Raw genomic sequence first — 13,706 nt, 5'->3', positions numbered from 1 at the left:
CAGGTTCCACTTTCATAGAACGTGCTTGTGGTGAATATCCCAATTAGTGATGTCTCCGTCGTAATTACATTCCCCGCGAAGGCACACCAAAATACAAAGGTTATGTGCAAAGGTCGCTATCCGATTCATGGGCGATCGTGAATTCGTGATCCGATTTTGGGGTCCATCTGTAAATATATTCAGATCATGATCAACAATCGCGACCCGAGTTAGGGGTTTATTCAGGCTTTGCAAGCTGTGACTGCCTTTCTGCTGCTCGTCGCCGTATCGGCGCCGCCTATATAAAGTCCGTCTTCCGTGCTCCCTTCTCATGGAAGCAGGGGCGAAGCCAGCCGATGGAGCCACCGGTGTCAGCTACTTAGATGAGCGGTATGAAACACTAATTCGCTATTGATTTTGCAACAAGTCTTCGATGTCAACTGATAACAAAGGCTACACCTAGCTCCGCCCCTACATGGAAGCGGTGAGTAAAGTCAGCGACACTCTTGTGTTTGAGAATCTTTATCTGAAATCCATACAGACTAACCCCCTTCTACCAGACAGGGCGGCCGCAGCAAACGCTGGCGGCGGCCGTGAGCAGCTCAGGCATGGGGTTTCACTCGCGCACGCGTGTCACAGATACGCTTAATCCCGACGCACCCGGCGGGGGTACATATTCCTTGTGGACGGTGAGGAGGAGGCGAGGGTGGCGGCGGAGGTGGGGAACACCGAGCCACGGTCGTAGGCTCTGCGTTCTCAAAAGAAATCATGGCTCTGATTTCAGCCATTGGCAAACTTTGGCAATATAATCTCATCTTTAGGTGTTTTTTTAGTGGAAGATAGGAAATCTATGAGTAAAGTGCATGCGAGTCATCAAACTTATCTCGTTGTGTCACTTAGATCCCCGTACTCTTAAAATGCATATCTGGCTCCCTAAACTTAGGATCGTGTGTTATTTAGGTCCCTATACTCTCAGAACGTAGATCTAGCCCCTTAAACTTGGCTTCGGGTGTTGTCTAGGTCCATATACTCTCTAAAAGTATTGTCATCTCAACTAAATTGATAAAAACTTAACTGCACATAGATATAATGTACTAGTAAAATAAAACGAATTTCAGCTCAACGTGTGTGGAGAATAATGATATGGTGAACTGAGAAAGAATGATGATCTTTTACTTTGAAGGTAATACCTCAAATTGCTAGGTGGACATTACATCCGTACTATGTTATTCATGGAGGAGTTCAAATAACTTGTCGTACTCACTAAACTAAAACTAAAATTAGGGGCTTGTAAAATAAATTATTGATCGAATATGGTTAAAAGCTGACGAGCAATAAAACAAGTCTGAAAATGTGCCGGTGAAAGTAATGACACCGCATTTCAACAGTTTACTGACCTATATGATAGCCAAAGTCAAATTTAGGGAGTAAGATCCGCACTTTGATTGTATAAGGACCTAAATGATATCCGAGCCCAAATTTAGAGAGCCCGATATACATTTTAAGAGTACGATTGCCTAAGTGAAACGTCAAGACAAATAAATTTGAGGGCCGGCCTTTACTCGAAATTATATTAAGTGTGCAGCTAAGCAGCCGAGGCCGTCAAAGCCCAACAAGCCGTCCAACTCCAACCCTACAAGGCTACAACCAGCCCGTGTACCTCTGCAGTCGACCTGCACAGTGACAGGGTCACTGCACGCGGGCCCTGGCGCCCGTGGGGCCTACGTGGCGGTGTCGACCCGTCCGCGGACTCCCCTTCCTCTCGTCTCGCTGCTGCCAGAGCCTCCAAGTCGCACGCTGCGCCGCCGCCGTCGCCATGTCCTCCGCCGCCGCCCAAGCCCTCAAGTTCGTCTCCCGCGCTGCCTTGTCCTGGAAGCCGGTGAGTACAGTCAGCGACGCTCTAGTGTTTGAAAATCTTTACATGAAATCCATATAGACTAACCCCCTTCTACCAGACGAGGCGGCCGCAGCAAACGCTGGCGGCGACCGTGAGCAGGTCTGGCGTGGGCCTCCACTCGGGCGCGCGTGTCACTGCAACGCTAATCCCGGCGCACGCCGGCGAGGGTAGGTATTTCCTCGTGGACGGCGAGGAGGAGGCGAGGTTGGCGGCGGAGGTGGGGAACGCAGAGCCACGGTCGCAGCTCTGCACGACGCTTCGGCGGACCGAAGGCGGGGGCCCGCGGGTCCGCACGGTGGAGCACCTTCTCTCTGCGATGGAGGCGCTAGGCGTCGACAATTGCCGCGTCGAGGTCAGTGGCGGCGACGAGGTGTGTCCACGTTTGCTCTGTTGCCACCTCGTTTTAGCTCCCAACTGCCAATTTGTTACTGGTACTTTAGTTGCATTTGCATAGGTGTGAGTTTTCGATGTTTGGTTCCTAGTTGCAACTTGTTGTCTTCTCGATTTATGTGAAACTGGTTAAGCAATGACAGATTCCTTTGCTTGATGGATCAGCACAAGAGTGGGTAGAGGCAATACAAAGTGCAGGTTTGTGTGCGGCCCAGGATACAAGTGGGCGAAACTTGGAGAAACTGGCCCCCCAAATTAACGAACCTGTTTACTTGCAGAGAGATGACTGCTTCATAGCTGCATTCCCTAGCTTGCAAATCCGCATCAGCTATGGAATTGATTTCCCAAAGGTATATATATTCATCTCTTCCTTGGGTAATCAGGAAAAACTAGTCCGTTCTGGATATGCAACTGGTTCGTTTCTTATGAATCAATGATGCACAGGTTATAAAATTATCATTAACGGTATACCGGTATATGGAATAACGCAAGTGGGCTGAGGTCTTCGGTCACTATAAACTTTAAGATGGATCAGTGTTACCCAAATTCGACCTTTTTGGGCCTTATTTTGTTTCATGTTGGGAGCTTTTGTGGCTTAGCTTTGTTCTAGGATCATCAAATGTTCTTTTTAGAAAAAGGAAGAGGTGCGAGTATCCTCACTTGTCTGCATTAGTAAAATATTTGTGCATTGGTTCTGGCAGATGCCTGTCATATTTCCTATCTTTTAACTACTTTTGGACTATAAAAATGGTGAAAATATTTGAAACATGTTTGTAACTTTGAGCAAACTATGCATTGTATCGCAGGTGCCAGCAATTGAGTGTCAATGGTTTTCTACATACCTGGATCCTAATATATACTCAAGCAAGATTGCTCCGGCAAGAACTTTCTGTATATTTGAAGAGGTCTACTCATACATATACTATATGTTTGTCATCACTTCTTTCCATTATGTGCTATTAACTTGTATTGGATCTGCATTTACATGTATGAATTACTTGATAGGACCTCTTTTAATACTGTGTGACTAAGTTACTTGCCTAGTGCATGGTTTCATGCTAATGTACTTTGTCATGATTTTGTGATATATCATACATTGTTTTCCTCTTCTAGTGTACTTAGGTCATCCTCACAAGTTGCTGGTCTTAGTCCTGTGTTTGTTTTTCCTTTTTTTTTCTTGGAATGTTGCTGAAAACTATATCTTTCTTGTAACTTTGCTGGCCTTGGGCACTTGGCTTTTCATTTTTCTCCTTTTATTGTTTGGACAACACAGATGATTTCTTATGGGGTTCTTTATCGGTGAACATGTGTTTACAATCTTTTTCCTCATATCTCTGACTCCCTTCTGCTTGCTGTATTTTTTTATTATGCAGATCGAAAAAATACGTGGTGCTGGGCTCATCAAAGGAGGGTCACTAGAAAATGCTATGGTTTGCAGGTGAAGAATTAATATTCTGGAAAATGTTACTTGTCTGTTTAACTTTGTGCAGAACTACATATTGGTGGGCACCTTGTTGATATAGGTTCATAAACAAATTTATATTCTATTGCTATGTTGCCAATAACTCCGCCTATGCTGACTGGAAGACTCTCTCTCTCCTGAGTCGTCTCAGCATAGCCGGTCCCAAGCCCGGATAAAAGAGGAGGGTTGCGTTAGATTTTGTCAAACCAGCATAAAAAATAGCCACTCTAATGGATTTGAAACCCACAAGAAACTCGTTGGGGCGTAACCCTCTTAGCGACGCGCTACATCGGAACCCGGGTGTGGTGATAAATGGGCAAGGGCCGGGTCGCCATCCCCCCAAGGGCGCGTCGTATCGTGACCTGGGTACGATGATAAGTGAGCAAGGGTCGGGTCGTCACCTGAATAGCGCGCTACATCTACGCCCGGGTGTAGTGAAAAATGAGCAAGGGTCTTCGCACTTCCCTCGACGGGTGCGAAGGGTAAGGAAGCTAGCCGAGCCAACTAGGATTCGTATAGGTAGCTGGAACGTAGGGTTCCTAACGGGTAAGTTGCGAGAGCTAGTTGATACAGCAATTAGGAGGCGTGCAAATATTCTATGTGTTCAGGAGACTAAATGGAAGGGTCAGAAGGCGAAGGAGGTTGAGGATACTAGCTTCAAGCTTTGGTACACGGGAGCAACTCCGGGTAGGAATGGTGTGGGCATCTTGATTGATAGGAGCCTTAAGGATGGAGTCGTAGAGGTTAGAAGGCAAGGCGACCGGATTATCCTAATCCGGTTGGTAGTTGGAGATTCGGTTTTGAATGTGATCAGTGCCTATGCCTCTCAGGTAGGCCTTAGTGAGAGCACCAAGATGCAGTTCTGGGAAAATCTAGATAGCATGGTTAGTACCGTGCCTACCAGCGAGAGACTCTTCATAGGAGGAGATCTCAACGGCCATGTGGGTGCGACTAATGTAGGGTTCGAGCGAGTGCACGGGGGTTTTGGGTATGGTAGCAGGAGTCAAGAGGGGGAGGATGTGTTGAACTTCGCGTTAGCCTACGACTTGTTGATAGTGAATACCGTGTTTAAGAAGAGGGAATCACATCTTGTGACGTTTCGTAGTGGACAACACTTGAGCCAGATCGACTTTATCCTTGCTAGGAGGAAGGATAGACGTGATTGCTTAGATTGTAAGGTGATACCTGAGGAGTGTGTTGTCCCTCAACACAAGCTTGTGGTGGCGGACTTTCGTCTTCGGGTACGTGTCCACCGGGACAAACGTGCCAAGATTGCGAGAACAAAGTGGTGGAAACTTAGAGGGGAAGCGGCACAAGCGTTTAAGGAAAGGATGCTAGGTGAGGGGCCTTGGGAAGGAGAAGACGCGGATGGCATGTGGCTAAAGATTGCAACATATGTTCGGAAGGTGGCCTCAGAGGTGTTTGGCGTGAGTAGGGGAGGCAAACAGGAGGGGAAAGACACCTGGTGGTGGAATGACGAGGTGCAAAGGGCTATTAAGGAGGAGAAGGAGTGTTTCAAGCGCCTCCACCTTGACAAGAGTGCAGCCAACATCGAAGGCTATAAATTAGCGAAGAGGGTTGCAAAGCGAGCTGTGAGTGTAGCAAAGGGTAAGACGTATAATGACCCGTATCAGCGGTTAGGCACGAAAGAAGGGGAGAAGGACATTTATAGGATGGCTAGGATCCGCGAGCGGAAGACAAGTGACATCAACCAAATCAAATGCATTAAGGATGGGACAGATCGACTGCTAGTGAAGGATGAGGAGATCATGGATAGATGGAGAGAGTGATTCGACAAGTTGTTTAATGGGGAGAGTGAGGGCCCTACCCTTGAGTTAGATGACTCTTTTGACGATACCAACAGACGTTTTGTGAGGAGAATTCAGGAGGTAGAGATCGGGGAGGCTTTGAAGAGGATGAAGAGAGGTAAAGCGATGGGCCCTGATGGTATCCCCATTGAGGTGTGGAGATGCCTAGGAGATAGAGCAATAGTATGGTTAACTAAGCTTTTTAATCTCATTTTTCGGTCAAACAAGATGCCGGAAGAATGGAGGAGAAGTATATTAGTACATATCTTCAAAAACAAGGGCGATGTTCAAAGTTGTACTAACTACCGTGAGATTAAGCTGATGAGCCATACGATGAAGCTTTGGGAGAGGGTTATCGAGCATCGCCTAAGAAGAGTGACAAGTGTGACCCAAAACCAATTTGGGTTCATGCTTGGAAGGTCAACCATGGAGGCGATTTTCTTAATACGACAATTGATGGAGAGATATAGAGAGCAGAAGAAGGACTTGCACATGGTCTTCATTGACCTTGAGAAGGCATATGACAAAGTACCGAGAAATGTCATGTGGTGGGCCTTGGAGAAGCACAAAGTCCCAACTAAATACATTACTCTCATTAAGGATATGTATAAGGATACGACGACGTTTGTCCGGACATGTGATGGCAACACCACTGACTTTCCTATTAACATAGGCCTACACCAGGGGTCAGCATTGAGCCCTTATTTATTTGCTTTAGTGATGGATGAGGTCACAAGGGATATACAAGGTGAGATTCCTTGGTGTATGCTCTTTGCTGATGATGTGGTGCTAGTTGACGAGAGTAGGGCAGGGGTTAATAGGAAGTTAGAGCTGTGGAGACGCACGTTAGAGTCGAAAGTGTTTAGACTTAGTAGGACCAAGACCGAATACATGATGTGCGATTTCAACGCGACTAGGCATGAGGGGGGAGACGTTAGTCTAGATGGGCAAGTGGTGGTCCAGAAGGATACTTTTCGGTATTTAAGATCGGTGCTACAAAAGGATGGCGACATTGATGAAGATGTTAGGCATAGAATTTCAGCTGGCTGGTTGAAATGGCGGCAAGCTTCTGACATCCTGTGACAAGAGGGTGCCACAAAAGCTATAAGGCAAATTCTATAGGACAGCAATTCGTCCGGCGATGTTATACGGTGCTGAATGCTGGCCTACAAAAAGGCGACATGTCCAGCAACTGAGTGTAGCAGAGATGCGGATGTTGCAGTGGTTTTGCGGGCACACAAGGAGGGATAGAGTCCGGAACGAAGTTATTCGGGATAGGGTCGGGGTGGCACCAATTGAGGAGAAACTTACCCAGCATCGGCTGAGATGGTTTGGACATGTCCAACGAAGGCCTCCTGAGGCGCCAGTGCGTAATGGGGTTCTTGAGCGAGTCGATAATGTAAAGAGGGGTAGAGGTAGACCTAAACTGACGTGAGATGAGTCGGTTAAGAGGAACCTTAAGGATTGGAATATCTCTAAAGAGATAGCTTTGGATAGGAGCGCTTGGAGACTAGCTATCAATGTGCCTGAACATTGAATTTATTTCTTTCGGGTTTCATCTCTAGCCTATCCCAACTTGCTTGGGAAAAAAGGCTATGTTGTTGTCGTTGTTGTTGCTATGTTGCCAATACAGAGTGATACGATTTGGGTGTATTTTGACATCTGTAATGCAACTGTTACATTAACCTTTTTTTTGCTTCATTTCTCAAATACGATTTGTTAAAAATGGCTAGAATAGATGATCTTTTTGCTCTTAGAGAATTTATAAAACCGGGAGGTGCTTTGTTCGATATTTACCTTTTGTACGAACTAGTTTAGTATGGACATGTAGATTGAGCTTCAAACAATTTTATTTTTGTAGAAGCTTTTTTATCCGTACTCCCTGCGGTAGCTTCATGGTGAATCTCATCCTTTTGTACTAATTAGTTAAATATGAATATGTACTGATTTACAAAAGCCAAAATTCATATCAAGTCAGCTAGTGGTTGACCATCCAAAGTTGGTTTGCCATACATTGCAACTATTAGGACAATTGCAACTGTTGGTTTCTTTGCCCCCTTTCTTTCAAACTTTGCACAATGATGATGTCGCGACTTATGACTAGCAATGAAATTGCTGCATCTTTCAAATTCAATATTTTCTATTTTTAGTTATATCAAATAACTGTATACTACTTTGTTTTGACAATTGACAGCATGTCTGGTGGCTGGCTAAATCCACCAGTGCGGTTTGAGGATGAACCTTGCCGTCACAAAATTTTAGATCTTATAGGTGACTTCTCGCTTCTTGCACAGAATGGTAACCAGGGTTTCCCAATTGCTCATATAGTTGCCTATAAGGTATGTTTTTTAAATTCAACTATTTGTTTGTTGTATACTTCTATAGCAATTAGCAGCTGCCGTTTAAGACATAGGCTCCTCTTCCTTTAATAGGCTAGCCACCTCACAAGTTCCAGGCTCATGCTGCTCCGTACACTAGTTTGAATGAATGCTTTCTGAGCCTCATAAGTTATATTCTGCAGCTTTCTTCCGTTATTTGGATTTTGGATTGTATAAGTTCACCAGTCATCACTTCTGAAATTGCTTTTTTGTTGATCTTTGGGTTTGATTTGCTTATCTTCTTCATAATAAGATCTTAATAAAAAAGCATGAAGTTTCACCATATCTTAATGATACGGTGGAGGTTGGCGGTTGGCCTATGTTAGTTAAACCCTCGCATAAAGTTCTTGTTTGATGTGATTACGTGAAGTTTATTAACTTTTATAAGTTGCTCTCCCCTTTTTAGGGTGTTTAATTTTATGTATCATAGCTTTGCCTTGTCTTTTCTAGCTTTGGTTGATTACTCCCTTTACAAAGTTAATTCTCGATTCCATTTAGTAGTTCATAACAGTGAAAATAGCGGACACGTCAGATCGCTAATGGATCAGAGGCCTAGTCAAAGCTAGGGAGAATTACAGTTATCCCAAAGAGTACTGTTAGTCTGTTACTGTGATAGGCCAGTTCAACTAAAGCCTTGCAAGTTGCTTTGACACTCATTATTCTGATGTGACCTTAAACTATAGGCCACCCCTTTTTTTCATTAGCCCATCGCAACCTCTTGCTTTCAAGCAACATGTGGTTCTGAGATAATAGGCTTTATCTGAAACCATAGCATATTCTCTGCGCACCCTTTCCGTGCAAGAAGATAATATCTAATGGAAACTGATTGTAAATTGTTTTTCCCCCTGATTTTTTTTTCCTTCTACTTTGTTTCCTTGTTTTTGCTATCCTTAGAGCTCTGTTGTGGCACCTGAACTTATCTTTCCCTTTTTCCGTGACGAAGGCTGGTCATGCGCTGCACACTCATTTCCTGAGCTATCTGTCTGGAAAGATCACTGTGGACCAAGAAGAGCTTGCTGGACAATGCTGAAATGCACGGCTCTTATTCATCGTAGTAAGTTGTTGGTAGTGGTTAGAAAGCTGCAGTTCAGGGTAAGCACTTGACCCTCGTTTCAACACTTGAGCATTCTATTTGGAGGATTTCCTTCAGACTTGTGGGCTGTGTCAGCCAGCTGTTTGGTGTTCGCGTTGTACAAAAATCACTTTGCCGAGCTGCGTGCAAATTGTTAAAAGATTGCAACTTACTATTGTATTAAGGCATTCCTTTTTGTACCATACATAAGTTTGCAGGCAGTGATGCGACCGTGTATGGTTTTGAACAGATGAACATAGCTGGGGCTGGACACCTGGACGCGCCAGCAAGCAGATACCTCCTCTGATCCCGTTTAACCCGACCGGTGGCTGTGGCTCGGGGTCGCTGTAGCCTCGCCAGCCGCCACGTCGTGGTCGCCCCTGTGGATGGATAACCACGAACAGAGTTGAGGTGGCACGGCGACGCGGGGGTGGGCGACTGGACCTTTGAGAGCGACGTGCTCGCGCGCGTGGGGAATTTGCCCGCGGCGGACGATGCGGTGGCGGCTGATGGGGGAAAAGGCGACCGAAAGTGCACGGCGCCCGCGGCCCCTGGAAGCCGCCGGGCGGATGGGCTCTTTCCGCGCGGGCCGACTCACTAGTCACTTCGTCGCCAGGCGTGTAGCAGCAGTATCTTGTGCTGCTGCAAAGCCCGAGGAGATGCGCTCCTGCAAAAGGTGCTGCCTGTCAGAGATGGTGGTCCGCGGCCATGACGCCCAGTGTCCACTCTCCCGTCGTGGACCCGAGGCCCGGCCCGTTGGAAGCCGGGGCTCGCGCTGACGGCCAGCGGTTACTCCCGTCTTACGACAGCAACGGCCATCAGCCGCATGCCCGCGACGGACAGCACGCGTCTCGCTCTGGCTCGATTAGTAGTAATTCGCTTTTAGCGGGACGGCGACAAAGAAGCCACCGGCGTCCAACGAAACGAGCGCGTGGAAACGACGGACGACGTGGAGTAGCCACCAGCGGCGACCTGCCCCCTCGCCTAAACATGTGCACGAGCACCAGTTGCAGCCGCGGCACACTACACGGGCGCGCCACCGCCGGAACCACTTGTGCTGCCGCGAGTGGCACGCACAAAAGATTCGGTCGTCAGGTGGGGGGTTTAGCCACTGGCGGAGTTAAACTACTCCCGGCTAAAATCATCCTTTCTCGGGGCGCGCAGAAAAGAAATCGGGAAAGCGAGCGGAGCCGCCCCGAGATTCCCCAGGCCAAGCATCTCGTACCGTACGCCACGGGCTTGGCTCGGCTTTCCCGCTCCCACACCGTGGAGGCTGCCATACAAGGATCCAGATCTTATCCTCGTATTCTTTTCACGGCTACCGCTACCGTTCAGGCGGTCAGGCACTCGGGCAGTCACCCGGTCCTCGGCACAAGCGAATTCATGCGAAGCGCGATCAGGTAGGCACCCGGCACACACACATCTCGTAGGTATCTATCTTGCTGACACCAACACCTTTGTATAGTACTTGTCACTACGAGATGCTGTATTTTTCGTAGCCTGATGACCGGCCATTCCCTGGCTCGCAACTCGAACGAGTGCCCAGCACGTTACCACGATAGCACCAATGGAGGATATGTGTTGCTAATTGCTTTCCCGACGACTCGAAAAATGGAGTCGTGAAATCTCAAGGGCTTGTTCCGACCAACGGAGGGAGATTTGGTTCTAGGGAAGCGATTCCTTCTTCTTTTCCAGGTTTCTGCTGCTAAGTCCCTAGCTAGGGTTTAGGGTGGGCCGGTGACGGAGCTCACACACAGTGGAGCCGGAGGACGGTGACGCATTTGGTGGTGGTAGCAGTCAAAATCCGACGGCAGTTCCGATGCTCCGCCGTGGTGGCCGCTCTTTCGCGTTGGCAGCAGCCGATTTGCTACGCCTGGAAAGTGAAAACTGTGAGCTGAGCAGCACCCCTACCTAGAAAGATTGCTTTGGCTGCTGAATGCCTTGCTCAGTTTTGATTGGGACTAGGATGACACGCATCAGTGTGCGTGCCAAATTTTCTTTTAGAGATACTGATTCAGGTGGCAATAGCGTATGAATAGATCAACCCAACACCCAGGGCATCTCAAATAGTCAAATTGCAATGTTTGTTTAAGCTTGCACATTACTATTGGAGACAAGTAGTAGACCATGCAAGCCTGAGTAATCCAGCATGGTACATCAATTTGCAGTATTTTTTCTAAGCCTGCACAATATTTCTGCTAACAAGTAGGCCACGTTTGAGTAATCAAGCAGCCAAGTAGCTCGCCAAGTGCCAGGAGAACACATGATTCGTTCATCATGCAGTGTCCCTGGCCTGCTGGTGCCCATGCGGTCGTGCCAGCCTAGTACTACACACATCTGGCCCTCTCGTCCGCTTCAGAATCCGCCCCCTGCCGTGCGCTGCTGCAGCCGAAGCCGGGGCAGTCCAGTCCCGTCACATGCAGCGCATCACGCCCGTCACCTCAGAGGATCCGGATCCCCAACCGCGAGTAAACCTTGACCAATCATGGCCGCGTACACGCGCGGTCAGTGAGCGCGGGTCCGCGCCTCCCTCTCCCTGGCGGGGCGTCGTGTGACCCACCTTGTGGCCGGCTCGCGCCCAGGTGTTGGTACTTGGGAGCTCGTTTTATTTTCTCTTGAGCCGATTGCCGTGTTTGCTCGGCTCCAACAATAAGGATGACTGAAGCTGATGGTGTTGGTTTCTCGTACTAGCAATGAATTGACGAGTGCGTGCGAGTATGCTTCAGCTCGTAATCGGGGCGAAATGTTAAGACAGCTTCTGACAGCAACATGTAGTACTAGAACACAGCCAAAGCACTCAAAAGCTGGAGCGCCAAGAGAATTGGGTCCATTCGCTTACAGCTGGCGATCGCTAAGGAAATCGTCCTCCGTCTTGACGCTGCCCAGGATTTTAGAGAGTTAGCAACGCATGAGATAGCCCTACGGAGGAAGGCTAAGCTGTGTTCTTTGGGGCTTGCTTCTCTCCAACGAACGTTGATCCGGCAACGTTCTCGCATCACTTATCTGGCCGACGGGGATGCTAACACCAAGTTTTTCCATCTTCAGGCCTGCCATAGAAGCCGCAAAAATCACATTGCTAAGCTTTGCACTGCTGATGCCGTCCTTGTAAAGGACGATGAGATGGCAGATGCCATTTTCAGCCACTTCAATTTGATCCTTGGTTCCAGCGGTGATCAATCTGTCCACTTGGAACTCAATCAACTGGCACTACGTGGCATTGGAGATGCTCAACTGGATAAGTGTTTTAGCGAAGATGAAATTTGGCAGGCGATTAAGGACATGCCTTCCGATAAAGCGCCGGGACCTGATGGTTTCACAGGATTGTTTTATAAAACAGCTTGGCCGATTATTAAAGGTGATATTTTCAGAGCATTCCAGGCTCTTTGGTCTGTCGATGGTCGCAGTTTTTATCTAGTAAATCAGGCGTACATGGTGTTACTACGCAAGAAGCTTGAGCCTTCGGGTATTGGCGATTACAGACCCATCAGTTTGATTCATAGCTTCGCCAAACTGTTCACCAAGGTCCTGGCACGTCGATTGGCTCCATTGATGCAGCAGCTTGTCAGGCACAATCAGAGCGCTTTCATCCAATCCAGGCAGATTCATGAGAATTATAGGGCAGTTCAGCTGACGGCTAGACTCCTGCACCGTGCAAAGATCCCCAGTGCACTCATCAAGATCGATATTGCCAAGGCTTTCGATACGGTGAACTGGCGCTTCCTGCTACAACTCCTGCAACATCTCGGCTTCTCCAGGCGGTGGCTCGACTGGTTTGCGCTAATACTGTCCTCGGCAAGCACACGGGTGGTTTTAAATGGATCGTTGGGTAGGCGGATTTGCCACACTAGGGCCCTGCGCCAGGGGGATCCGCTATCCCCACTTTTGTTCGTCGTCGTCATGGAAGCTCTCAATGCCTTAATTAGTCTTGCTGACACCATGGGTTCTCTAAGGTCGCTACACCACAAGATCAAGGAAAGGGTTTTCCTATACGCTGACGACGTCGCGATTTTCCTTAAGGCCAATCGACAGGACTTGGTCATGCTGAGAACCATTTTGGAGATCTTTGCAGGAGCAACAGGACTTAGGACAAACATGACAAAGTGCTTGATCTCCCCAATCCGGTGCGATTTAGAGAGCACGGTGACGCTTCTCACCAATTTTCCTGCAAAAATTGAACCATTTCCCATTCGTTATCTTGGTATACCTTTGGGTATAAGGAGCCTCACGAAGAATGATTTACAACCTCTGGTGGATCGAGTGGCAAATCGACTGCCGTCCTGGAAGGCAGGGTTGCTTACTAAAGCCGGCAGAGCTGTGCTGATCAAGAGTACACTCTCGGCCATCCCCACACACACGGCCCTTGCTATTAACCTCTCTCCGTGGGTGATCAAATGCATCGATAACTGTAGACGAAATTTTCTATGGAAAGGATCCAAGGAGGCCAAAGGTGGACACTGCTTGTTGGCTTGGCCCCGAGTATGCAGGCTGCCTGAGCTTGGTGGGCTTGGGATTGTTGATTTACAGAAGTTCGGGTATGCTTTGCGCATGCGTTGGCTCTGGCTGAGAAGAAGTGACGACCTGAGGCCTTGGCTGGAGCTTCCTGCTGAGGGTGAGCGCCTTGTGGAGGCTATGTTTCAGGCATCAATATATGTGGAGTTGGGGGACGGCAAGAAGGCGCTTTTTTGGACGGATCGCTGGTTGCAAGGCCAGTCCCTGCTAG

General features: G+C 48.0%; 1 protein-coding gene across 4 annotated transcripts; it reads left to right on the top strand.

The window, feature by feature from the left end:
* Positions 1 to 1,619: 1,619 nt before the first annotated feature.
* LOC120646810 (probable UDP-3-O-acyl-N-acetylglucosamine deacetylase 1, mitochondrial) lies at positions 1,620 to 9,207 on the top strand. 4 transcript variants are annotated; one of them, XM_039923288.1, is made up of 7 exons: positions 1,620 to 1,858; positions 1,935 to 2,228; positions 2,410 to 2,616; positions 3,073 to 3,171; positions 3,640 to 3,704; positions 7,731 to 7,875; positions 8,858 to 9,207. In XM_039923288.1, exons 1-7 carry the CDS (start codon positions 1,796 to 1,798, stop codon positions 8,942 to 8,944), a joined length of 960 nt encoding a protein of 319 aa, XP_039779222.1. In that variant the 5' UTR covers positions 1,620 to 1,795; the 3' UTR covers positions 8,945 to 9,207. The 4 variants fall into 4 exon arrangements, with proteins under 4 accessions (XP_039779222.1, XP_039779221.1, XP_039779224.1 ...); XM_039923287.1 differs by having other exon boundaries at positions 1,623 to 1,858; positions 1,935 to 2,246; XM_039923290.1 differs by having other exon boundaries at positions 1,624 to 1,858; positions 2,545 to 2,616.
* The last annotated feature ends 4,499 nt before the right edge of the window (positions 9,208 to 13,706 follow it).

The sequence above is a fragment of the Panicum virgatum genome, chromosome 9K, assembly GCF_016808335.1.
Source record: "Panicum virgatum strain AP13 chromosome 9K, P.virgatum_v5, whole genome shotgun sequence".
Classification (NCBI taxonomy): domain Eukaryota; kingdom Viridiplantae; phylum Streptophyta; class Magnoliopsida; order Poales; family Poaceae; genus Panicum; species Panicum virgatum.
Note: the sequence above shows the minus strand (reverse complement) of the source record. Positions and strands in the feature narration are given on the sequence as shown.

Coding starts and splice junctions, on each gene's coding strand:
- LOC120646810 (XM_039923287.1), top strand. CDS start 1,796: ATGTCCTCCGCCGCCGCCCAAGCCCTCAAGTTCGTCTCCCGCGCTGCC. Junction 2,247..2,409: donor AGGTCAGTGGCGGCGACGAG/GTGTGTCCACGT, acceptor AAGCAATGACAG/ATTCCTTTGCTTGATGGATC. Junction 7,876..8,857: donor CTCATATAGTTGCCTATAAG/GTATGTTTTTTA, acceptor TCCGTGACGAAG/GCTGGTCATGCGCTGCACAC.